Here is a 27,445-nt window from a genome sequence, read left to right on the forward strand (position 1 = left end):
ATAAAATATTTGTCACTGGCTGTATTTGGTGCCGTGTCCTCTTTTCTCTATTGCAACAGTGTGCATTCAGGTTCACTGAAGCACTATAGTATCAGTGATGGAATCTTAGTGTCTGTTATATTTTTACCTTTTTCTATTGCAAGTTCCTGGTGATGATTTAACATTAAGGCATATGGACCAATTCATAACCCTGTTTCAATAAACATGTCATAAACAGAAGCCATTTCATGGCTCTGGACCGAAGTCAAAACGGGCAGACCAACAGCTCCATGGAGAGGAACTGAAGGGGAGGGTGAGGAAGGAAGGTTTGAAGACAGTCATGGGCAAAAAACAGACTGCATGATTATCATAGATCTATGCAATGTAATGTTCTTAAGAAAGACTACTTTGAGGCAATACCTTAACTCTCCACAGGTCTTTCTTTTTTGAGGTTTTCTGCTATTGACTGTTATACATGTCAATGCCCATCATACTTAGCATGTCTGTTACTTTTTCCTTTTTACCGAACAGTCAAAAAGCAATTCCTCTGCCGCCTTCAAAAAATCATCCCCTTGCATGGATTGTCTTTTACTAGGGCAGGTCTGACTCTTCTTAAGCTAGAGGGTAGTGTATAGCTTTGAATAAGTTCAGACAGTACTGCTGGTTTTGTGTGTCCTGAAGGAGGCATGGTTGGCGTTATAAGCCATTCCCCAGTTCCTCTGTCCCGGCCTGCAGAGCAGCAGCGTCTTAAAGGTGACTCTGAAGTGCTCGTTGCAGAGGGCGTAGCAGACTGGGTTGACGGTGCTGTTGATGTAGCAGAGCCAGTAGCCAAGCTGCCACAGCTTCTCGGGCACGCAGTAGGAGACGGACACCAGCACCATGATGTTGTACGGCGTCCAGGTCAGGATGAAAGCCAGCAGGATGGCACACAGGGTCCTGGCTGCCTTCTTCTCCCTGACAACTGTGTTCTTCCTCCTCTTGGCTTTGGGCTGCTTGTGGCGTCTGGAGTCTGATGTGGAGCCCCTTAGGGGGGGCTGCCTGCCCTGTGGACCTGCTGTACTGTCCTCTGCCCTGGATGTCAGGGGTTTGATGGCCCCTACGGTGTTTCTGCCCTGGGCGTCTCTGAGTGGGATCATGGCTTTAGGGCTTGTCTTAGCGCTCGCCCCCTGCTGCGTCTGCTCTGGTTCTTCCTCTGAGGAGGAAAGGGAGACAGTAGGCTCTTCCTCATCTATGTTACAGCTGCTGTCTCTGCAGCCCTCCCTGTAGGCCCCCTTGGTGGGAGACAATGACAGTGTTGCTATTCTCCTCTCACTGCTCTGTTTAGGCTCCTCTCTCACAGGGAAGCAGCCCTGGGACACCTCACTGCTCTGCTCCCTGCCCACAGGCACCTCTCTGGAGCTGCTCACACGGCTCTTGGTGCTGCTGGAGTAGACATCCCTTCGCCCAGACACCTGGGAGGCCCCTCCACTGCTCCCAGACCCCATTAGCCCCTCCAGACCCTGGGCTCGCTTCTCGATCTCCCAGTAGATCTTCCAGTACAGGATTCCCATGATGGTGACAGGAAGGTAGAAGGCAGCGATGGCCGTGCCGAATGTGAGAGCAGGCTCGGTCAGGAACGGGATAGAGCATTCCCCCGCGTGCTGTGCTTCCCTGCCCACTACATGGGGCCAGAACAGGATGGCTGGCCCCCACAGGATGAAGGACACGGCCCAGGCCAGGCCGATGGCTGCGGCTGCCCGGCGTGTGGTGCGCTTGGCCCGGTAGGTGAGAGGTCTGGTGATGGAGTAGAAGCGGTCGAAGCTGATGACCAGCAGGTTCATAACGGAGGCGTTGCTGGCCACATAATCCACAGCCAGCCAGACGTCACAGGCCAGGCTGCCCAGGGTCCAGCGTCCCATGATAATGTAAACAGCGTAGAGGTTCATAGAGACTGCTCCCAGGATCAGGTCCGCCACCGCCAAGCTCAGCAGAAAGTAATTGCTGAAGGTGCGCAGCTGCCTGTTGACCCGGAAGGAGATCACCACCAGCAGGTTACCTATGATAGTGACCAGGGAGAGAGGCCCTGTGATGAGTACAATCACCACCACCTCCCATATCTCATGGCCCCCCAGTGGATCTGCTGTCACATTGGTGGTGTCACTGGTCTGGGAGAGACAGGAGTGGTTCATCTTCCACAGAGCGACGCAGAGTTAAGCTGTGGAGCAAAAGTCATTCTTCTTCACAACAGGGAATCGCTGATGTTGACATCTGGCATGGAGTTACCGTCTCAGGGCCAACTGCAGAACAAGAGAACAGTCATGAGATGGAGCACATTGCTAACAACCATGACCTTTATACACATATTTTGTCAATAATTTAGAGAATTTGTTTAACTGGTCCATTGATATAATTAGAAAAACGTCATCCCGGTAAATGACATTGTCATATCTCCAGTAAAGGCAGTTCTGAGAAACTCATTAAGTTTACCCACCATGTTCAGTTTACCCACCATGTTTGATATCCTGCCTTTCTGTTGACTCACAGACTAGGTGACATGCTGTAACTATGATACATCTTTCATAACTTTTAGTGCTTAATGAGTTTACTGCTGAATGCAAACAAGAGGATATACTGAACAAAAATATAAATGCAACAATTTGAAAGTTACAGTTCATATTAGGAAATCAGTCAATTTAAATAAATAAATTAGGCCCTAATCTATGGATTTCACATGACTGGGAATACAGATACCTTTAAACACAAAAAGGTAGAGAAAACCAGTCAGTATCTGATCATTTCCCTCATGCAGTGTGACACATCTCATTTGAATAGAGTTGACCAGGCTGTTGATTGTGACCTGTGGAATGTGGTCCCACTCCTCTTCAATGGCTTGCTCGAAATTGGTGGGAACTGGAATGCTCTGTCGTACACTTCAATCCAGAGTGTCCCAAACATGATCAATGGGTGATATGCCTGGTGAGTATGCAGGCCATGGAAGAACTGGGACATTTTCAGCTTCCAGGAATTGTGTACAGATCCTTGTGACATGGGGCTGTGTATTATCATGCTGAAACATGAGGTGATGACAGCGGATGAATGACACAACAATGGGCCTCAGGATCTCGTTACGGTATCTCTGTGCATTCAAAATAGGCCATCGATAAAGTACAATTGTGTTCATTGTCCGTAGCTTATGCCTGTCCATACCATAACCCTACCGCCACCATGGGGCACTGGTCACAGCGTTGACATCCGCAAACCACTTGCCCGCATGTGGTCTGCGGTTGTGAGGCCGGTTAGACATACTGCCAAATTCTCGAAAACCACATTCGAGGTGGCTTGTGGTAGAGAAATTAACCTTCAATTCTCTAGTACCAGTTCTGGTGGTCATTCCTGCAGTCAGCATGCCAATTGCATGCTCCCCCAACTTGAGACGTCTGTGGTCATTGTGTTGTGTGACAAAACTGCACATTTTAGAGTGGCCTTTTATTGTCCCCAGCACAAGGTGCACCTGTGAAATGACCATGCTGTTTAATCAGCTTCTTGATATGCCACACCTGTCAGGTGGATGGATTATCTTGGCAAATGATAAATACTCACTAACAGGGATGTAAACAAATTTGTGCACAATATTTGAGAGAAATAAGCTTTTTGTTGATATAGAACATTTCTAGCATGTTTTATTTCACGTCATGAATCATGTGACCAACACTTTACATGTTGTGTTTATATTTTTTTTCATTGCAGATTAATAGGGAGAGGAATGTGTTGAAATTGAAAATCAGTTTACATCATTTTTGTAAATAGTGCAGGTATGGGGGCAGTTGTCATAGTTTTGACTACTTTGAGTTGCATTGATTGTAGGTAGAGCTACTGCAACTCTCGTAGTAAAATCGATAGTGTGAAATCTCCCAGTAAGCAAAATGATGTTGAAAAGACTTTAGACGTCTTTTCCAGACAACATCATGTGTATTTCAGGTGCTGAATGAAAGTTAGAAGACGTCTTTTCCGGATGTGAAAAATACATCTTATACGGATGTCGAAAATAGGTATTTTCCAGGCGTTGAACATACAGTACCAGTCGAAAGTTTGGACACACCTACTCATTCAAGGGTTTCTCATTATTTTACTATTTACTGCATTGTAGAATAATAGTGAAGACATCAAAACTATGAAATAACACACATGGAATCGTGTAGTAACCAAAAAAAAGTGTTAAACCTATCAAAATATATTTTATATTTGAGATTCTTCAAAGTAGCCACCCTTTGCCTTGATGATAGCTTTGTACACTCATGGCATTCTCTCAACTAGCTTCACCTGGAATGCTTTTCCAAAAGTCTTGAAGGAGTTCCCACATATGCTGAGCACTTGTTGGCTGCTTTTCCTTCACTCTGTGGTCCAAATCATCCCAAACCATCTCGATTTGGTTTAGGTCGGGTGATTGTGGAAGCCAGGTCATCTGATGCAGCACTGCATCACTCTCGTTCTTGGTCAAATAGCCCTTACACAGCCTGGAGGTGTGTTGGGTCATTGTCCTGTTGAAAAACAAATGATAGTCCCACTAAGCACAAACCAGAATGCTGTGGTAGCCATGCTGGTTAAGTGTGCATTTAATTCTAAATAAATCACAGTCAGTGTCACCAGCAAAGCACCCCCAAACCATCCCACCTCCTCCTCCATGCATCACGGTGGGAACCACATGCAGAGATCATCCGTTCACCTACACTGCGTCTCACAAAATCGCACATTTGGACTCATCAGACCAAAGGATATATTTCCACTGTTCTAATGTCCATTGCTCGAGGTTCTTGCCCACAGCAAGTCTCTTCTTCTTATTGGTGTCCTTTTGTAGTCGTTTCTTTGCAGCAATTCGACCATGAAGGCCTGATTTCACGCAGTCTCCTCTGAACCGTTGAGGTGTTTGTTACTTGAACTCTGTGAAGCATTTATTTGGGCTGCAGTTTCTGAGGCTGGTACTCTAATTACCTTATCCTCTGCAGCAGAGGTAACTCTGGGTCTTCCTTTCCTGTGGCGGTCCTCATGAGAGCCAGTTTCATCATAGCGCTTGATGGTTCTTGCGACTGCATTTTGAAAAAACTTTCAACGTTTTTGAAATGTTCCCTATTGACTGACCTTCATGTCTTAAAGTAATGATGGACCCATTTCCCTTTGCTTATTTGAGCTGTTCTTGCAATAATATGGACTTGGTCTTTTACCAAATAGGGCTCTCTTCTGTATACCATCCCTACCTTGTCACAATACACCTGATTGGCTCAAACGTATTAAGGAAAGGAATTGCGCACATTAACTTTTAACAAGGCACACCTGTTAATTGGAAAGCATTCCAGGTGACTACCTCATGAAGCTGTTTGAGAGAATGGAAAGTGTGTGCCAAGTTGTCATCAAGGCAAAAGGTGGCTCCTTTGAAGAATCTCAAATATAAAATATATTTTGATTTGTTTTACACTTATTTGGTTACTACATGATTCCATATGTGTTATTTCATACTTTTGATGTCTACAGTATTATTCTATCATGTAGAAAATAGTACTGATAAAGAAAAACCCTGGAATGAGTAGGTGTGTCAACTTTTGACCGGAACTGTATAGTTCAGCCATTGATTATATGGCGAAATTTCAACTGCTATACCTTCTCAACTAAGAAAGCATTATATCACAATAATAATTTGTCACACCTCTTAATAGGAAAGAGGAGCCAACAGACATTGTCGCCCTGTTCCTAGCATACTGCAGTATTTGTTTTCGTGTGTAATTTCTTACATTATTTGCTCTTAATTCCTTTCTTTTTATTTTTTGGGGACTTGTGTGTGTATTTTTTGGTGTGTGTTGTTAGGTAGTACTGCACTGTTTGGAGCTAGAAACAAGCATTTCACTGCACCTGCGATAACATCTGCAAAATATGTGTACGCAACCAATATACCATTTTGATTTTAGATTACAACAAAATCTGTGTTATTGCTCCCATCTATCACATGGACTTATGTTAGCTTTTTCAAAAGCTTTAACACTGGCAGTGAGGATTTTTTAAAGTAGTCCAACGTACAGAATAAACCAATAGACCACAACTACAATAACATTCTGAGTAACTGTTACAGATATTTTGTCTTGCTATGACTGTGATATGTTGTTGTTTATCTACCTACAGTGAATGCAGTGACTGTAAGTCACTCTGGATAACAGAAGAGTACAGTACAATATGGTAAGGTGTGGTACAATACAGTAGAGTGTTATGCAGTAGAACAGTACATTACAGTACAGTAGAGTTTAATTCAGTGGAGTAGTCAGTAGAGTACACTACAGTATGGTACAGTACCGTTTAATTATAGTAATGAACAGAACAGTATAGTTTAATGCAGTAGAGTACACCACAGCACAGTATAGTTTAATTCAGTAGAGTACAGTCGAGTTTAATTCAGTAGAGTACAGTCAGAGTAGAGTATGATACAGTAAAATGTAATGAATTAGAGTAGAGTACATTAGACTACAGTAAAGTACAGTATAGTTTGATTCGGTAGAGGTACAGTTTAGTTCCGTAGGGTATAGTAAAGTTGAGTACAGTACACTACTCTACTTTTCTTTACTGCACTGTGTACTGTAATGTACTGTACTCTACTGTCCTATATTCTGCTGTACTGTGATGTCCAAACTTGTGAAACATAGATGCCTATGATTGGTTCAGATTTGGTCCGGTTCGGCCTATGTTTGGGCCAAATATCGGCTGGTCCGGACCTGATGTCTGTTAACGTCTATGATTGGTTCAGATTTGGTCCGGTCCGCACCAAAAATCAACTCCTGTGGAAGGTGAAATCAAGGCGGGTTCGCAACAAAAAAATGACAAAAAAATAAGTCCAAAAGATGTCGCCTGACGTCAAATACTTCGTGGGCTGCTGCTCAACTGCACGCTCTAATAATATACCCTTTATGCAACAACACACCTTGGTAAGAAACTATTTATGGTCACGATTGCTGCCACAATAAGTAATAACATTTACGACACTGCTTGAAACAACTGTTTATAGTACATGCTTCAACACTTACCAACTAAGTCTTGGATGCTGTCCATATGCCCACAATGAAACAACAGGTTTCCCCATCCTTAACGGTACATTCTCGTGGCAATGAAAAGTCAATGCGATGGTCCATTCATGTAGCTGAAGTCGTAAAGTTACAGTAAGAAAAATAGTTACTCATCATGGTCCATCCAATGAGAGAAACTTCGCCGCTCTGGTGTCTCTTTTGTTCAAACTTACTACAGTGTCCGCTGTTCGTGCATGTAGTTTAATTTATTATGCACATTAATTATTGCTCCTCATATGGCTTGGTCATAAGGTGCGACATGGTGTGTTCTTCGAAGAGAAAAACGCAATAGGAGGACAGAAACAAATGAAACCAGGGCTCCTGCCATAACTGGTGTAAATAATGTGTCAGGCAGACTACTGTACAAACTCAAGCAGCTGACATTCGGCTACCATCTCCCCAATCATTCCTTCAACTTATTTCCTGTCCTATACTCCAGTAATTGAACACATTTAGATAAACATTTCTCAATGTTTACAGATGGCAATAAGGCGTTAATAAAGCTGAAGGGCAAAGTAATCACCCAGGACATCTTGATTGGGTTCGCACACTGACACATAACATGAGAACAAACAGACAATTATATTTAGAATATTTAGTATATTTGGGTTAGACTGTAGGTCTACATAGTTATGTTCTCCCTCACACACAAGCACACACACTCTCTGCCTGTCCACCTGCCTGAGTATCAGTCATTCAGAATTTCATTCCAAACCGCCTATTTCTCCTTTTCTTTTGCAGTGTGGTTTGCAACACCATATTTCTACAGTTGTTATACAGTATTTGAGAGCTGTGAGTGCTGGCACAGTGGGCACGGATTGACTGTTATATAACTGAGCCACAGCAGGGACTGGCCCTTATGACAGAGATGGAATGACTTTTACAACACTTTCAGCTACTGTTTCGTACCTGCACGGGATTGTTTAGTCTTGTACTTAGATAACATTGAACAGTGAGTTGTATTGTTGTACAGTAGGCCTGTCCTACAATAGATTAACACAATATATTCTCAGATTTCTCTTCAGACTTAGGAAATCTATGCTTTTCCTATTCAGACTTACACAATATATACAAAAGTATGTGGACACCCCTTCAAATGAGTGGATTCGGCTATTTCAGCCACGCCCATTTCTGATAGGTGTATAAAATTGAGTGCACAGCCACGCTATCTCCATAGACAAACACTGGCGGTAGAATGGCCTTACTGAAGAGCCCAGTGACTTTCAATGTGGCACTGTCACAGAATGCCACCTTTCCAACAAGTCAGTTCGATCAAATGTCTGCCCTGTTATAGCTGCCCCGGTCAACTGTAACCGCTGTTATTGTGAAGTGGAAACATCTAGGAACAACATGCCACTGTGAAGTGGAAACGTCTAGGAGCAACAACGGCTCAGCTGCGAAGTGGTAGGCCACACAAGTTCACAGAATGGGACAGCTTCTGTCCTTGATTGCAACACTCAGTTCCAAACTGCCTCTGGAAACAACATCAGCACAATAACTGTTCGTCAGAAGCTTCATGAAATTAGTTTCCATGGCCAGGCAGCCACTCAAAATCCTAAAATCACCATGCCAATTGTTGGCTTTGGTGATGTAAATCTTGCCGCCATTGGACTCTGGAGCAGTTGAAATGCGTTTTCTGGAGTGATGAATCACCCTTCACCATCTGGCAGTCCGATGGACAAATCTGGGTTTGGCAGATGCCCCAATGCATAGTGCCAACTGTCAAGTTTGGTGGATGAGGAATAATGGTCTGGGGCTGTTTTTCATGGTTTGGGCTAGGCTGAATGGAAGCAAGTCCCCGCAGCAATGTTCCAGTATCTAGAGGAAAACCTTCCCAGAAGAGTGGAGGCTGTTATAGCAGCAGAGGCGGGACCAATTCCACATTAATGCCCATGAGCAGGTGTCAACATACTTTTGGTCATGTACTGTACCTTATGCTAGTGCGTTACGGGCTTTACAGGCATGGTTCCCTTGCATGCTCTGAATAAATTGAATTCAACCACTGAAAACCCTCCCTCTTGCTGGCCAATATAATTCCTTGTGGAGTTTTCATTCAATAGTGTTTTCAGTACATTTATCTAAAGCCATTCCTTTTCATTTTGGTGTACCTTTTAAATAGAATTTTCTCGACAGACTAAAATATATAAAAAGAGCGTTCATAATATTAGGGATCAGTGACAGAAGCCATGTAAATACACAATTATTCGTCTCCTTTTCATCACCAATTGGTGGAATTAAAAATACTCTGATCTTGTATATTATTTAGGGTTAGGAAAGTACAGTGCCTTCAGAAGGTATTCATGCCCCTTGACTTTTTCCACATTTTGTTGTGCTACAGCCTGAATTCAAGATAGATCACCCATCTACAGACAATACCCTATAATGACAAAGTGAAAACATGTTTTTAGAAATGTTTGCAAATGTATTGAAAATTAAATACAGAAATAGAAACATGTACATAAGTAGTCACACTCCTGAGTAAATACTTTGTAGAATCACCTTAGGCAGCGATTAAATCTGTTAGTCTTTCTGGGTAAGTCTCTAAGAACTTTCCACACCGGGAGTGTGCAACATTTGTCCATTATTCTGTTCAAAATTCTTCATGCTCTGTCAATTCGGTTGATGACCATTGCTAGACATCCATTTTCAGGTCTTGCCATAGATTTTCAAGAAGATTTATTAAGTCAAAACTGTAACTCGACCACTGAGGAACGTTCACTGTCTTCTTGGTAAGCAACTCCAGTGTAGATTTGGCCTTGTGTTTTAGGTTATTGTCCTGCTGAAGGTAAATTCATCTCACGGTGTCTGGTGAATACAACCAGGTTTTTCTCTAGGATTTTGCCTGTGCTTAGCTCTATTGCGTTTATTTTTTATCCTTAAAAACTCCCCAGTCCTTAACGATTACAAGCATACCCATAACATGATGCAGCCATCACTATGCTTGGAAATACTGTATGCAGGAAAAAAAGTGAATTCCTTTGCCACTTTTTTTTGCAAATACATTAAACTCAGTTTTTCACAATTCCTGACATTTAATCCTAGTAAAAATTCCCTGTTTTAGGTCAGTTAGGAGCACCATTTTACTTTAAGAATGTGAAATGTCAGAATAATAGTAGAGAGAATGATTTATTTCATCTTTTATTTCTTTCATCACATTCTCAGTGGGTCAGAAGTTTACATACACTCAATTAGTATTTGGTAGCATTGCCTTTAAATTGTTTAACTTGGGTCAAACATTTCGGGTAGCCTTCCACAAGCTTCCCACAATAATTTGGGTAAATTTTGGCCCATTCCTCCTGACAGAGCTGGTGTAACTGAGTCAGGTTTGTAGGCCTCCTTGCTCACACACGCTTTTTCACTTCTGCCCACAAATTGTCTATAGGATTGAGGTCAAGGCTTTGTGATGGCCACTCCAATACTTTTACTTTGTTTTCCTTAAGCCATTTTGCCACAACTTTGGAAGTATGCTTAGGGTCATTGTCCATTTGGAAGACCCATTTGTGACCAAGCTTTAACTTCCTGACTGATGTCTTGAGATGTTGCTTCAATATATCCACATAATTTTCCTAGTCATAATGCCATCTATTTTGTGAAGTGCACCAGTCCCTCCTGCAGCAAAGCACCCCCGCAACATTTTATTTTATTTTATTTTTATTTCACCTTTATTTAACCAGGTAGGCTAGTTGAGAACAAGTTCTCATTTGCAACTGCGACCTGGCCAAGATGAAGCATAGCAATTCGACACATACAACAACACAGTTACACATGTAATAAACCAAACATAGGCAATAATACAGTAGAAAAAAGAAGGGGAAAAAAGGGGAAATACAGTGAGTGCAAATGAGGTAAGATAAGGGAGTTAAGGCAATAAATAGGCCATGGTGGCGAAGTAATTACAATATAGCAATTAAAACACTGGAATGGTAGATGTGCAGAAGATGAATGTGCAAGTAGAGATACTGGGGTGCAAAGGAGCAAGATAAATAAATAAATACAGTATGGGGATTAGGTAGGTAGATATATGGGCTGTTTACAGATGGGCTGTTTACAGATAGGCTAAGTACAGGTGCAGTGATCGGTAAGCTGCTCTGACAGCTGGTGCTTAAAGCTAGAGATTTTTGCAGTTTGTTCCAGTCATTGGCAGCAGAGAACTGGAAGGAAAGACGACCAAAGGAGGAATTGGCTTTGGGGGTGACCAGTGAGATATACCTGCTAGAGAGTGTGCTACGAGTGGGTGCTACTATGGTGACCAGTGAGCTGAGATAAGGTGGGGCTTTACCTAGCAGAGACTTGTAGATAACCTGTAGCTAGTGGTTTTGGCGATGAGTATAAAGCGAGGGCCAACCAACGATGGCGTACAGGTCGCAATGGTGGGTAGTGTATGGGGCTTTGGTGACAAAATGGATGGCACTGTGATAGACTGCATCCAGTTTGTTGAGTAGAGTGTTGGAGGCAATTTTATAGATGACATGATTCTGCCACCCTCGTGCTTCACGTTTGGGAAGGTGTTCTTCGGCTTGAAGGCCTCCCCCTTTTTCCTCCTAACATAACGATGGTGGCCAAACAGTTCTATTTTTGTTTCATCCGACCAGAGGACATTTCTCCAAAAAGTACGATCTTTGTCCCCAAGTGCATTTGAAAACCGTAGTCTGTTTTTTTTATAGCGGTTTTGGAGCAGTGGCTTCCTACTTGCTGAGCGGTCTTTCAGGTTATGTTGATATATGACTCATTTTACTATGGATATAGACACTTTTGTGCCTGTTTCCTCCAGCGTCTTCACAGGGTCCTTTGCTGTTGTTTTGGGATTGATTTGCACTTTTCGCACCAAAGTACGTTCATCTCTAGGAGACTCCTTCCTGAGCGGTATGAAGGCTGTGTGGTCCCATGGTGTTTATACTTGCGTACTATTGTTTGTACAGATGAACGTGGAATCTTCAGGCGTTTGGAAATTGATCCCAAGGATGAACCAGACTTGTGGAGGTCTACAATTTATTTTCTGAGGTCTTGGCTGATTTCTTATGATTTTCCCATGATGTCAAGTAAAGAGGCACTGAGTTTGAAGGTAGGCCTTGAAATACATCCACAAGTACACCTCCAATTGACTCAAATGATGTCAATTAGCCTATCAGAAGCTTCTAAAGCCATGATATCATTTTCTGGAATTTTCCAAGCTGTTTAACGGCACTGTCAACTTAGTGTATGTAAACTTCTGACGCACTGGAATTGTGATACAGTGAATTATAAGTGAAAAATTACTTGGGTTTATGCACAAAGGAGATGTCCTAACCGACTTGCCAAAACTATAGTTTTGTGACATTTGTGGAGTGGTTGAAAAACAAGTTTTAATGACTCCAACCTAAGTGTATGTAAACTTACGACTTCAACTTTAGCTACTTAACTAAACAATGGAAGGTGCACAATCCATAGCTGGCTAGTTAGCTGTATCTACACTGTAATCTACCATGACGTAATAGATAGTAATATAAACAAGTTGAGAAAACGTGAAAAGATCCTTAAAACAATTCCTTTAGGTAAAAGGGGAAATGATTCCTTAAGGGAAAGACTTAAGATGCTTTATGCAATCGGGTCTGGGTTTCACCAAATTATTTCCCCAACACTTTCCTGGCTGCCACTGCTCTTGCCCAACAAAACATGTTTTCTGTGTCATCACAACTTTTTGAGATATTTAAACAAAACAATTATGTGTTAAATTGATTTAAATTTTTTAAAATTATAATAATTTGTTTTTTAAATATACAAGTAGGAATACCTTAAGATAAATAATCAACTTGTTTAGAGAGAAATGTTTAGATCGTTTTGTCGTAAAGGTGTAATATGTTGGATGACTGACTAATTAGTTGAGTTACTGCTATTAAATGTTAATACATTTTGAGGTATTTTACCTCCTTTTTCATGAGACCCAATTTTGATCTTGTCTCATCACTGAGGGGCGAAGGTCAAGCCATGCATCCTCCGAAACATGACCCACCAAACCATGCTCCTTAACAACACCCGCCAGCTGCATCAACATGTGGGAGGAAACAGGCATCAACATGTGGGAGGAAACACCGTTCAACTCACGACCGAAGTCAGCCTGCAGGCGCCCGGCCTCCACAAGGATTTGCTAGAGCGCAGTGAGTCATGAAATAACTACAAAAGTATAAACTGTAGCCATTTATTTATCTTTATGGTTTATTCACCTAAGCATGACCTTCATCCACATACCAATTTTTTCCCAAACATTGCTTTTTTGTGTCAGCGATTAGACATTGCTAGTTACCACCTAGTACCCTATAACTGATGGTGGCTATCGATAGTGGCTAATATTTAACAACATCCAAATTGTAAAAAATACTGTGAAAAGTCCAGGCATATAATTACAACATTATATCATAAATCAACTCTGTAAGTTTGGCGCTAAACTGTCATTTTTGCTTGGCACATTTCATATCTGCAAGGCCAGCATTTCATAAACTTCACTGGGGAAAAGGTGATATGTTGATATGCTTCGGTTTGCTGCCATGTGACTGGTTTCACATTTGTCTCCAGGGATCATAAGGTAATATACATATAAAACACAATCCCCTTATCCAAAGGACTTACTCATTTACCTAGCTGTTACATAGCCGAGGGAAGTTGTGGAGCTGAGGGTGATATAAACAAAATAAAAATATTTAAAAAAATTATATATATATATATATATACACACTGTATATAACTAGGCCGTTATTGTTCCGGTATCAGCGGCCAAAAATATTCCTCAGCAGTTCAAGGTCAGAATATGCGAGAGAGAGAAAGGCGCATAGGGAATTACCTTTAATTTACACACGCTTAACTCGGGTCGGAATTTCCCCTAATTGAAAATGTTTCTATTAAATGCATCTCTGTCGACTGTCGAGTATTTGTAATGTACACAGTCATTTAGGAAATTGCCACAAAAAACTGACAGCAGCAGGCAGGAACACTGTATCATATTGGATGATGCCATATCACACTGGACATGTCGTTAAACATCTATTGTTATACAAGGTATAACTTCATTAACTCCTTCTATTCAATTTCCTTTGTCTACCCATGGCCTCTCATCTGTGGATCCGAATTAAGATAAAGAAATGGGGTTTTTAGTCCCCACTATGCTCATCATTATGACTGTGACTGGAAATTCTGTGTGTGTGTGTCAATTGCAGTGTGTAGCATATGGTAAGCAGAGATGGGTTGTTGTCTACATGACTCCCTCTGGACTCTAATCGGAAGGAGGTGCTTGCTTTGAGAGGCTCAGATCCCAAGACCACAAGTGGATATACACTACAGAAGGCGGACTTCCTCTGTGGGTGGAACGCAACGAAAAGTCCACTGGCCCCCCAAAAAAACTCCACCGATGTGCACGTAGATCAACAGAGTGGAGCGTGTAAAGAGGCCTTAAAAGCTTACTGCAGCTCTTCACGGGTTAATGAGTAAACGACAGGTCTGGAGTCAGCAAAGGAGACAGAGAGACCCGATGAGGCAGACAGAGAGAGAATGAGAGAGGTATAACCGATCGGTGGATCAACTATGCAATTCTGGACAAGATCAGTGAGTGTCTGTGTAGCTTCTCCTAGAGCCATTTTTTTGTTGCCTCGTAGACAGACTTGGCTCTCACTTCCCTTTTGAGTGTTTCTTTTTCATTTCCACTGGTAGACTACAATCCCTTTGATGAGGAAAAAAACACTGGGACTGTTTCCCCTGTCCTCATCCACCCATCATTTCTCAGATCTTTACAGCTGTACTTACTGTAAGGACTTAAGGAGAGAGACATGGATTGTTATTGCACAAATTGTATTTATTGCATTCAACAACATACAAAAGTTCTCAATGATCAGAGGTCATCTGTAAAGAAACTAATCTCAGTGCTAGAATAGCTGGTGGTTCCAACCTAACAGAACAAAACATTGAGGAAGAACACACTTCAAACACAGCTGCTTCATGACAGAACTAAATCAGGCTTCTATTTGGTGCTCTGACCTGCTCTGTTAACAGAGTCAGGATTTATAAGAGGTTGGTTGGTAGTGGGGACTCCTTGGTGGTCGTCCTATCGAAGTAGGTACTTATTAAAGGCCTACACTGAAAATACGACAGGTAACTACACCTGGGATAATTAGCAGCTCCAGCAACCAGTGTGTACAACACTCAACAGTCTGCCCACTCCTCTTCAACATGCACTGGGGCAAAAAAAGTATTTATAAATACTTTTTTTGCCCCACTGTACAGTACCAGTCAATAGTTTTGACACACCTACTCATTCAAGGGTTTTTCTTTAGTTTTACTATTTTCTACATTGTATAATTATAGTGAAGACATCAAAACTATGAAATAACACTTATTGGTCATGTAAAATCTCAAGTTTGGACTCATCAGACCAAAGGACAGATTTTCACCAGTCTAATGTTCATTGCTTGTGTTTCTTGGCCCAAGCAAGTCTCTTCTTCTTATTGGTGTCCTTTAGTTGTGGTTTCTTTGCAGCAATTCGAACATGAAGGCCTGATTCACGCAGTCGCCTCTGAACAGTTGATGTTGAGATGTCTTAACATTTTCAGAATTGACTGACCTTCATGTCTTAAAGTAATGATGGACTGTCGTTTCTCCTTGCTTATTTGAGCTGTTCTTGCCATAATATGGACTTGGCCTTTTACCAAATAAGGTTATCTTCTGTATACCACCCCTACCTTGTCACATCAAAACTGATTAGCTCAAACGCATTACGAAGGAAATAAATTCCACAAATAAACTTTAAACAAGGCACATCTGTTAATTGAAATGCATTCCAAGTGACTACCTCATGAAGCTGGCTGAGAGAATGCCAAGAGTGTGCAAAGCTGTCATCAAGGCAAAGGGTGGCAACTTTGAAGAATCTCAAATATAAATATATTTTTATTTGTTTACCACTTTTTTGGTTACTACACGATTCCATATGTGTTATTTCATAGTTTCGATGTCTTCGCTGCTATTCTACAATGTAGACAATAGCAAAAATAAAGAGTAGGTGTGTCCAAACTTGACTGGTTCTGTGTGAGCCTCTTTTAAAATGTTAACAATGCTTATGAGTGGCTGAGAGCAAACAGCAGAACTAATAGTTCTATGACACACAGAGTATTTTCTGCAGTCCTTTCATTTGGCAAAAATGTTTGAGTCATTTGATCTGATCTGAAATCTAAATTATATTTAATAAAGTTACCATTGTGGTAATGAAAGAAACCATTTTCAAAATAAATAACAGGTTTTGAGAATATACTATTTTGAGGAGCAAACCAATGCTTATTGTCATCACAAGCACTTGATAAACGAAATATGCAAAATCTCGGAAATAATAAATAACGATACTAAATCGAGGGGGTCAGGTGCTGAAAAAGGATCTAATCTGGGTTAAATAACCTAATAGTGGAATAGAACGGGACATTCAATATAACCCTATATATAACCCTCTTAGATCTAGGTGTGCTGATCTGACGCGTCAGTCTTCTTTACCATCACTTTACCAAAGTGACAAAAAATATACATCGTCTTTCAGTTACAACATATGGTATTCTCACAAATATCATAGGAAGAATATTATCTAGTTCTTACAAATATCAAAAACATCACAAATCTAGTCTCTGTCTGACATTCATTTTTTGAAAAACTATGTAAAATATTTAGTAAACATTTAGAAACAGTAAAAAGTATGGTCTTGTTGACTTAATAATTGTAATACTGAAAAAAAAAATGTACAGAAAGATTTTCTTTTTTTACAAACATTGATCATACTTTAGTGAACTATTACAACAGACCCGTACGCATTTAATCAGGTTATGACACTCATAGAAACATGTCGCCAATAGTCGCCAATAGTAATAACACTTCTAAAAACGCTACAAATCATAGATTTCACGGTAGCCTATTATTTACTTAGTTTGTAACAATACTTGTTTAAAAGCAGTGAGGCAACAAACAAAAAAATCATTCATAAATCCTCTTTTTGGAGGAACTCGGTCAGTTATAGGTCACAATAATCTGCATCTCTTATTAACATTTTCTCCATCATAAGTCTATGCTGCCCATTTGTCCTATTGCTATGTCCCTAGTTCCTGACTGACAGTTCTATGCTCCACTGTACCCCAGCACTGCTACACATTAGCACAAATGTACATACTGAATCCCCACACAACAAGGTAACATCAGCTAGGTCGTACATTCAAAACAAACACGGCTGTTCCAAACTTAAGGTTAAAGAAACAAGAGTACTAGTCTATTGTATTATTTCTCCATGGTGACAGCTGAACATTATGTGTTGCTGTGTATTAAAACACTGCACTACAGTGAGTGTGTGGGTATTGTGTGTGTGTGTGTGTGTGTGTGTGTGGGGGTATTGTGTGTGTGTGTGTGTGTGTATAACGTCATCCGAGCATATTCTGTCTGTGCTACATCACGTTAACTTTTAGCACAATGTAGCCGAGACTGTTGTTTCGTTTTAGGGGCGAGGACCTCTGGGAGACAGAGGACTCCTGGACGTGGCAGCTTACAGGAAAGCGAATCAGGGTTGACCTTTGACCCCCAGTGTCAGCCTCACATCTGCCCAAAGAAGATGGAGCAGAGCAGGAAGATGGCATAGAGGAATATCAGCCCCAGGCCCAGCCGGCGGTCCAGCTTCCAGTGGTTCAGATGAACACTCATCACCTGGAGGGAGAGGAGGTGAGAAGGGGCAGAAAGGGAGGTGGAGAGAGAGAACGGGATGGCCAGATGGAGAGGGGTTCAGTGGAAAGGGAACGGGGGGGGTGCAAGAGGTAAAAGGAATAGCTTTGCTATGACTGGATGGGTTGGTGGAACCGCACAATTAAACGTGTCTCGAACCGAAACAGTAGATGGACCAAAACCCTTCTCCAGAAAGACTGTACTATACTAGCCCTGCCTTCCGCCACCCTGCTTATGGTCCATAACAAATGTATTGTAAAAAGTGCAATACCAATAAAACTATAATCGCCCTGTGTGTTTGTGGTCCATAACAAAAGACTTGTAAAAAGTGAAACGGCAATAAAATTGTAATATGTATACAGCAAGGCCTGTTACGTGTTTGAATGACGCTCGGAACCAGATGTGTAGCACAACAGTCACTCATGGTGAACTCCATTGTGGCACGATACATGCATGCAGGCACGCACACACACACACACACACTTACTGTGAGGAAGACAGAGGCCAGCAGCAGGACAACAGAATACACCAGGCCCTTGTTGTTAATGTAGACCTGTGAGGAAGAAGAGGGTGAGGGGGTCAGATGCTGGGCTTATATTTTATCTCACGTGGCTCTTATGTATTAACAGGCATGTGTGAATTGGATTTTCTTTGGTTTGTTTGTTGCATATCCCACGGCCAGGGTCTGCCATTATCAACGGCAACCCTGAGAGCAATTTAGGGTTAAGTGCCTTGCTCAAGGACAAATGGACAGATTTTCAGTTACTGGCCCAACGCTCTAACCTGCTAGGCTACCTGTCGCCTTAATAATATGCTGATGGTTGTTAAATGTCCATAGTTGTAATAAATAAGTGCCCACCGACGATCCGTTGTCCACCACCAGAGTGCGCAGAGCCCAGGGGAAACCCAGCCCCAACAGGATGTCAAAGATATTACTGCCAATGGAGTTAGACACAGCCATGTCCCCCATACCTGAGGAGAGAGGGAGAGTAAAGTCAAACTGAAACAGTCTACGCTACACCACCAGGACGTTGAAAGGCTGGTCAGGAGTCAGGAGTCTGAGGAGAGAGGGTGACGGGTACCTTGCCGAGCTACAATGAGGCTGGCCATGCAGTCTGGCACGCTGGTGCCCGCTGCCAGGAAGGTGATACCCATGATGTAGTCTGGGATGTCTAGTGTGTAGCTGACGATGGTGACCTGGTGGGGACACACAGCTAGTTCAGAGACACCACACACACACTCACTCACTCACCTTCTTAAAGCTGCACCATGACACTTTTTGGGGGCGACCCGACCAAATGCACATAGAAATGTGGGTTATAGATCTGCCAGTCAACCTGAATGCAGTTCTAAGAAGCGCTATATCTGTTCTATGTGCGCTATTTCTATGCTTCCCGTTCTTAAGATTTGTTTTTGCGTCTTTTACTTTGGGTTTTGTACACCACCTTCAAACAGCTGAAAATACAATATTTTTGGTTATGGAAAATACATTTCACAGCGGTTTAGATGGTACAACTGTTCTGCCTGCGGCTATGGAATCCAGACCTGTTCACCGGACGTGCTACCTGTCCCAGACCTGCTGTTTTCAACTCTCTAGACACAGCAGGAGTGGTAGAGATACACTTAATGATCGGCTATGAAAAGCCAACTGACATTTACTCTTGAGGTGCTGACTTGATGCACCCTCGACAACTACTGTGATTATTATTATTTGACAATGTTGGTCATTTATGAACATTTGAACATCTTGGCCATGTTCTGTTATAATCTCCACCCGGCACAGCCAGAAGAGGACTGGCCACCCCTCATAGCCTGGTTCCTCTCTAGGTTTCTTCCTAGGTTTTGGCCTTTCCAGGGAGTTTTTCCTAGCCACTGTGCTTCTACACCTGCATTGCTTGCTGTTTGGGGTTTTAGGCTGGGTTTCTGTACTTTGAGATATCAGTTGATGTACGAAGGGCTATATAAATAAATTTGATTTGATTTGATTTACAATGATTCTCTACACTATACTTGCTTATTTTGTCACAAATGGAAATTAGGCTAAATATTAGAATTTTAGCAACGAGGAAAAGGAGGAGCGATTTCTGCATAGTGCATCTTTAAATGCCATCCTATCACTTCTGGAAGGCAACAGTCATTACAACGTTGTAGAAAGCCTGGCTTTGCAGTTCCGATATGGCCTTTACGGCTCTGCTGTTAGTCCTTACCATCCACACCATGAGGTAGGAGAAGATGGCTATCCACAGGGTGGAGGCCACGAAGGTGACCATGAACCAGCGGTGCCAGCGGGGGAACACACAGTTAGGCACAGTGCAGTACAGCAGCAGGCCCAGGGGCCACGAGATCAGCCACTTGACCCGCGCACAGCAACCATCTGCCACACACACAATAACAAGAATATACCAGAGTTGACATGCAGTGTTTCCCTCGAATGCAATTTCAGCGAAAATTGCCTTTAAAAGGTCAAGTGCAGTGCGATGTTTGTACAGTGTGTTTTTTTTCTCAATCCCGACCTCAGTCAGGCACATAGCACATGGCAAGAAAAAAAACATCCTCACCTGGCCAGTGCAGAGGCCTGAACGGCCCATCATCATCCTCCTCTTCCTCAGCCTGACAACCCTCCGCCCCTGGCTTCTCCCCTGCGTCCCCTAGCCCTGCCCCCTCGGGGGTCTGTCTCTCCACACTGCCCCCATTCTCCAGACCTCCAGAACCCTTCAGAGGGGTGCCCCCTGCCCCTGCGCTGGTCTCTCCATCCAGCTGGCTGTTGGGACTCCTGATCAACCTCTGTCTCTGTGTGGGAGAAAAGAAATGAGTGCCTCATAGTGGCTAACGTTGCTGATGTTCCTCCAACCTGAGTCAACTACCTCACTGATGAGCATGCGGCCTGCCATTCTGAGCCTGGTGCGAGGGGAGAAGTGGGGGGTAATCATGATGCGCAGGCCAGCCTCGGAAAAGGACAACTGGTGGGGGTTGAGGATGAGGAGTTCGTCCACCATCATCACCGGAGGAAACTCCTGACCCTGGAGTTGGCCTGCAGGATGAGAGAGTGATAGAAAGAGGGGTAACACTTTACCTAAAGCCGGCAGGCAGGTATAATGCGGTTCTAATTAACTGTGAGACTTTTGATGAGCTAAAAAAAAGGCAGGCAGGCAGGGCTGTAATGAGCTCCAGACAGACCTTTCCTGAGCAGCACCATGTTGGTGTTGCAGGCGGGTCCGTCCTCTGCCATCTCCTCATCTCGGTGTCCCTCACTACCCAGGCAACACTGACCCGGACCACCAAAACAACGAGTCACACACCCCAAGAGCTGGGAGTTGAACCTGAAACCACAAAACAGCTTTCACATGAGGAACACAAGCACAATCAGACACTGCTGTACATGCTCTGTGGATTGAGGGCTCCTGTGAGATGGGGCTAAGCAGAATACTCACTTCATGATAACAATGTAAACTCCATACATAGTCATTAGAAGCACGGCCTCCCACCTACAATCAGAGAAATACACCGGTCAACTACCACCTAAAACCACTAAACTGCTATTTTACTGTACTTTTACAATTCTGACATAAGTAACATTGAGACTGTTGTCACAAAAGTAAATGATGTGTAGGTTCATTCAAATAATTGGGATAAAACTCACCAGACAACTTTTGCATCAAAGATAACCTACAAAGAGAAAGCTAACGCGTTAAACTAGTCACTGCGACTTGCAGTTTATTCAGCACTGTAATCGTAGAGCACAAGTAACTGACTGTATTTAAAAGCATGTGATTGTATGGTCTTCATTTCCCCTCCTCTCTCCTTTGTCTGCCTCACCAGGATGAGAGCCAGCACAGAGAAGATGTAGTAGGTGGAGTCCCTGAACAGAGACCACCACGTTAGAACCACCGTCTGCAGAGGGGAGAGAGAGAGTAAGAGAGAGACACTACTAATAGACAAGCAACACATAGCTGCCTCCTCATGTTCACTCAGCCAGTGCGTGTCTAGGGAAACATGTTTCCATGTACTCATGAGGTCTTCAGCCATAGCCACACTGTTAAGGCCATAAAGGTGTGTAGTGCCAGAGGTCTATACCTGGCCCGCAAAGATGCCACACACACCAATGATGACCAGGATGTTGAAGACCGCTGAGCCCACGATGGTGCCAACCCCCACGTCTCCTTTAGTGATAAACACACCTGCACGAGATAGAGAGTTGTAGTGACAATTCCATTTTAGAGGATGAAACCAATGGCTATGTCAATTGCCTTCCTATACCTTTGATGTAGACTTAAAGACTATTCATATTGACTCTGCTGACATCTGATGGATATTTGTGGCATTACATGATACGCAAACAAGGTCATTGGGATGGATTGCAAGATCCATAGCAAGATGGTGAAAGACGTGCGTCATATGTATCAGTCAGTGTTGGGCATATGTATAGCGTTCACCGACCCAATTTATTGGCCACTGCTGACACTACTGTTTTAAGAGAAGAGAAATACAGAGCGATTAAGAACTGACCAATGAGAGAGGTGAAGAGCTCTGGGGCTGAGCTTCCTGCAGCCATGAAGGTTGCCCCTGCCACATCCTCACTGAGCTGCAGGTTCTGAGAGGGCCAGAGCAAAGCGTGAACCTTCTCACACAATCATAATACATGATCAAGAAGCACTACGTCTTTGTAGAAATACGTGATACAGGAACAGTTTATATTTGGAATGACTCAACTAATAGAGTGTTAAAAAGCAGCATATGGTGCCACCGTCTTCCTGCATTCAAAGTGAAATTGGTGCTGTTGGTTCTCTCACCTCTGATATCTTCTCCAGGGACGGAACAAAGTAGTCATCGCAGACAATAGCAAGAGCGTAGAACATGTAGATAGCCTAAGAGGCACAGTGAGAGACGACAACAGAGACACGGTCCGTAAAGGATTTGATAAGGAAGTGTTTAAGTAATTCAGAGGCCATTCGGGCAGGACGGACATTAATACGAGAGTGTGGTCGGCGGATCAATTCTATTATGAAGTCCCGTCGCATCTGAACAGGTGGCATTGTGCGAAGAATGTGGCTGCAAAACTGCGGAATCAGGGTATCGCGGATGTTTTTGTGAGGTGTTGTTTAACAGGAATGTTTTCTGCTGGGCGCGTTACAGGACACTCACACACAGCACATGTAACAGCACTGCTCCTCTTTTCAGCTCCTCCTTGGTAAATATATCTTCTGGAAACTCATGGATGGCTGAGGGAGAGAGAGAACAGTAAAACATCACAGTTAGACACAGGTCTTACCTCTGTCTACAGAGAGAGAGGGGGGAGAGAGAGGGGGGTGGAGAGAGAGAGAGGGGGGGGGAGAGAGAGAGGGGGAGAGAGAGAGGGGGGAGAGAGAGAGGTGGGGGGAGAGAGAGGTGGGGGGAGAGAGAGAGGTGGGGAGAGAGAGAGGGGGGAGAGAGAGAGGTGGGGGGAGAGGGGGGGAAGAGAGATGGAGAGGGAGAGAGAGAACAGTAAAACATCACAGTTAGACACAGGTCTTACCTCTGTCTACAGAGAGAGAGGGGGAGGGGGAGAGAGAGAGAGGGGGGGAGAGAGAGAGGGGGGAGAGAGGTGGGGGAGAGGGGGGGAAGAGAGATGGAGAGAGAGAGAGAGGAGAGAGAGAACAGTAAAACATCACAGTTAGACACAGGTCTTACCTCTGTCTACAGAGAGAGAGGGGGAGGGGGGGAGAGGGGGAGAGAGAGAGAGGGGGGGAGAGAGAGAGAGAGGGGGAGAGAGGGGGGGAGAGAGATGGAGAGTTGGAGGTGGAAAAGGATATTCAACAACACCAGAGAGGGAAGAAAATCAGAGTCTTGCACTACTGCTGCCCAACGATCAGAACTAGAAAAGTAGAGCACAAACATCAAACTGCCACAATGGTTGGACACAAGCAGTCGATCACTGGGCAACAAACAGACGCTATATTCCTCACACTGGTAGGAATACCATTCCTTTCCTGTCTCCATCTCATCATCCTCCGTATATTATAGGACAGGTGCAAAACACAGAATTGGTATATATATATAGATATAGATATATAACTGAAGGAGGCCTGATTTGACTCCCATAAATCTCACTTCTCCGACTGACACACCACAGCTTAATAACTATGATCTCTATTGAACTGCTTCCTCCAAGCAGCCACACACCTGCACAGGCTAGCAGATTCTAGACCCCTGGGCCGGGTAGAGAGAGAGGAGCAGAGGAGCAGAGCACTGAGGAGGAGGTGTGTGGAACAGCTGCTTCCTGCTCATCCGGTCCTCAGGTGTGAATGAGCGTGTTAATGAGAGCCCAGCTTCCCCTCGTTTCCCCCCGGCGTGATGAGAAGAGGAGAGGAGGCTGCAGCCTGGAGAGCACAATGCAGCGCTGCTAAATCAGTACTCAGACGCAGGGGAAAATGAACTTTAACGACTGGGGAGCTCAACCCTATTAATAGCGCTGTTGCTCTGAGGCAGCGCTGGGAAGCCTACACAGTCAGTCCCACAATGCAGACTGTCTGACGCCGCACAACACATGCTGCACGACTTATTCCACACCACACGCGCTTTCTATAATGCACATGTTACACATCACGTGGTGGACGACACACGCTACCAAACACAGGCTTCATGACACTTTCTACACAACACAGTACGCACACTGCATGCCATGCCCTGCGCTGTAAACCTACCGCAGCATTCTGAACCGTCTCCCTGTGGATTAAGAGAGCAACGCCTCCCATGTGATCAAGGATATTCGATTTTGACCCTTGAATCTGTAGTGTGTACCGGAGAGGGCAGGGGGCCATATGGTCTACTCTAGATGGCTGGAAGTTGACAGTATGCTTGGCCATGCCCTTTTATACTGTGTAATCAACATCCTGAATCTGAGACTTAGAGGGTGAGGGTCTCTGTCTCTGGTTGTTTAATATTCCCGCCTCCCAGAGAACTGTGGAGACTGTGGAGAAAGGAGATTATTTAATTTCTGGACAGCTGTTGCAGGACCTGTTCACGAAACCATCTCGAAACCATCTCGGTGTAGCATGTCAGATTATCATAAGAAAGAGTGAGGCAGAATCTCACTAAAGAAGGTGGGTAGACATCTGAATCCTATCAGGGTCAGGACACCTGCGCTCTAGATGTGGTTGTTCTATTATTTCCTGTTTTCGTTATCCTATAGCTGGGATCTGGAAAGCAGGCCAGATCCGGAATCTGCCCCAGGTCCCCAAGATATTTAGCCCCAATACAAAATGCCCCAGTTTCTATGTACAATGCCTTCAGAAAGAATTCACATCCCTTGACTTTTCCACATGAATTTCAAATGGATTAAATTTAGATTTTGTGTCACTGGCCTACACACAATACCCAATCATGTCAAAGTGGAATTATGTTTTTAGAAATGTTTACAAATTAATAGAAAATGAAAATCTGAAATGTCTTGAGTCAATAAGTATTCAACCCCGTTGTTATGGCGAGACTGAATAAGTTCAGGAGTAAAAATGTGCTCAACAAGTCCCATAATAAGTTGCATGGACTCACTCTGTGTGCAATAATAGTGTTAAACATGATTTTTGAATGACTACCTCATCTCTGTACCACACACATACAGATAATTGTAAGGTCCCGCAGTCGAGCAGTGAATTTCAAACAGATTCAACCACAAAGACCAGGGAGGTTTTCCAATGCCTCGCAAAGAAGGGCACCTATTGGTAGATTTTGAATACCTCTTTGAGCATGGTGAAGTTATTAATTACACTTTGGATGGTGTATCAATACACCCAGTCACTACAAAGATACAGGCGTCCTTCCTAACTCAGCTGCCGGAGAGGAAGGAAAACACCCAGGGATTTCCCCATGAGGCCAATGGTGACTTTAAAACAGTTACAGAGTTTAATGGCTGTGATAGGAGAACAACATTATCGTTTTTTCCAAAACATGCATCCTGTTTGCAACAAGGCACTAAAGTAAAACTGCAAAAAAATGTGGCAAAGAAATTACATTTATGTCCTTAATACAAAGTGTTGTTTGGGACAAATCCAACAAAACACATCACTGAGTACCACTCTTCATATTTTCAAACATGGTTGTGGCTGCATCATGTTACTGGTTATGCTTGTCATCGGCAAGGACTAGGGAGATTTTTTTTCTTTTTTAGAGAAGCACAGGCAAAAACCTGGTTCAGGTCTGCTTTCCACCAGACAATGGGAGACCTAAAATCTACGGCAAAAAAACTTGAGTTTGAAGAATTTAAAAAATAATAGTGTGCAAATATTCTACAATCCAGGTGTGCGATGCTCTTAGAGACTTACCCAGAAAGACTAGCAGTTGTAACCACTACCATAGGTGACTGTAACATGTATTGACTCAGGGGTGTGAATACTTTGAAAATAGATATTTTTGTATTTCTTTTTCAATAAATTTGCAAATATTTCTAAAAACATGTTTTCACTTTGTCATTATGGGGTATTGAGTGTAGGTGTGTGAGAAAAAAATACACTGCTCAAAAAAATAAAGGGAACACTTAAACAACACAATGTAACTCCAAGTCAATCACACTTCTGTGAAATCAAACTGTCCACTTAGGAAGCAACACTGATTGAAAATACATTCCACATGCTGTTGTGCAAATGGAATAGACAATAGGTGGAAAGTATAGGCATTTAGCAAGACGCCCCCAATAAAGGAGTGGTTCTGCAGGTGGTGACCAGACCACTTCTCAGTTCCTATGCTTCCCGGCTGATGTTTTGGTCACTTTTGAATGCTGGCGGTGCTTTCACTCTAGTGGTAGCATGAGACGGAGTCTACAACCCACACAAGTGGCTCAGGTAGTGCAGCTCATCCAGGATGGCACATCAATGCGAGCTGTGGCAAGAATGTTTGCTGTGTCTGTCAGCGTAGTGTCCAGAGCATGGAGGCGCTACCAGGAGACAGGCCAGTACATCAGGAGACGTGGAGGAGGCCGTAGGAGGGCAACAACCCAGCAGCAGGACCGCTACCTCCGCCTTTGTGCAAGGAGGAGCAGGACGAGCACTGCCAGAGCCCTGGAAAATGACCTCCAGCAGGCCACAAATGTGCATGTGTATGCTCAAACAGTCAGAAACAGACTCCATGAGGGTGGTATGAGGGCCCGACGTCCACAGGTGGGGGTTGTGCTTACAGCCCAACACTGTGCAGGACGTTTGGCATTTGCCAGAGAACACCAAGATTGGCAAATTCGCAAAGTGGCGCCCTGTGCTCTTCACAGATGAAAGCAGGTTCACACTGAGCACGTGACAGAGTGACAGAGTCTGGAGACGCCGTGGAGAACGTTCTGCTGCCTGCAACATCCTCCAGCATGACCGGTTTGGCGGTGGTCAGTCATGGTGTGGGGTGGCATTTCTTTGGGGGGCCGCACAGCCCTCCATGTGCTCGCCAGAGGTAGCCTGACTGCCATTAGGTACCTAGATGAGATCCTCAGACCCCTTGTGAGACCATATGCTGGTGCAGTTGGCCCTGGGTTCCTCCTAATGCAAGACAATGCTAGACCTCATGTGGCTGGAGTGTGTCAGCAGTTCCTGCAAGAGGAAGGCATTGATGCTATGGACTGGCCCGCCCGTTCCCCAGACCTGAATCCAATTGAGCACATCTGGGACATCATGTCTCGCTCCATCCACCAACGCCACGTTGCACCACAGACTATCAAGGAGTTGGCGGAT

General features: G+C 43.6%; 2 protein-coding genes across 6 annotated transcripts in view; both read right to left on the bottom strand.

Annotated features, from left to right (window-relative positions):
* Positions 1-7,465, bottom strand: LOC115135619 (muscarinic acetylcholine receptor M3-like). Its single transcript, XM_029670513.2, has 2 exons — positions 7,020-7,465; positions 1-2,255 (listed from the first exon to the last, which is right to left on the bottom strand). The coding sequence occupies exon 2, from the start codon at positions 2,145-2,147 to the stop codon at positions 627-629; it is 1,521 nt and encodes a 506-aa protein (XP_029526373.1). The 5' UTR covers positions 2,148-2,255; positions 7,020-7,465; the 3' UTR covers positions 1-626.
* A 7,391-nt stretch (positions 7,466-14,856) lies between these two features.
* The window catches only part of LOC115135612 (sodium/potassium/calcium exchanger 3-like), a 31,052-nt gene continuing 18,463 nt past the window's right edge, over positions 14,857-27,445 (bottom strand). For 2 of the 5 annotated variants that reach the window (XM_029670501.2, XM_029670502.2), the window contains exons 3-17: positions 22,905-22,981; positions 22,553-22,627; positions 22,269-22,353; positions 21,837-21,940; positions 21,579-21,653; positions 21,403-21,428; positions 21,194-21,247; positions 20,940-21,082; positions 20,627-20,793; positions 20,321-20,552; positions 19,970-20,136; positions 18,845-18,959; positions 18,622-18,734; positions 18,250-18,315; positions 14,857-17,747 (exon numbers count right to left, since the gene is read on the bottom strand). In XM_029670501.2, the coding sequence (XP_029526361.1) occupies positions 17,637-17,747; positions 18,250-18,315; positions 18,622-18,734; positions 18,845-18,959; positions 19,970-20,136; positions 20,321-20,552; positions 20,627-20,793; positions 20,940-21,082; positions 21,194-21,247; positions 21,403-21,428; positions 21,579-21,653; positions 21,837-21,940; positions 22,269-22,353; positions 22,553-22,627; positions 22,905-22,981 (1,610 nt within the window). In that variant the 3' untranslated portion in view covers positions 14,857-17,636. The other 3 variants (XM_029670504.2, XM_029670506.2, XM_029670503.2) reach the window with 3 other exon arrangements.

The sequence above is a fragment of the Oncorhynchus nerka genome, linkage group LG10, assembly GCF_034236695.1.
Source record: "Oncorhynchus nerka isolate Pitt River linkage group LG10, Oner_Uvic_2.0, whole genome shotgun sequence".
NCBI classification, from domain to species: Eukaryota; Metazoa; Chordata; class Actinopteri; order Salmoniformes; family Salmonidae; genus Oncorhynchus; species Oncorhynchus nerka.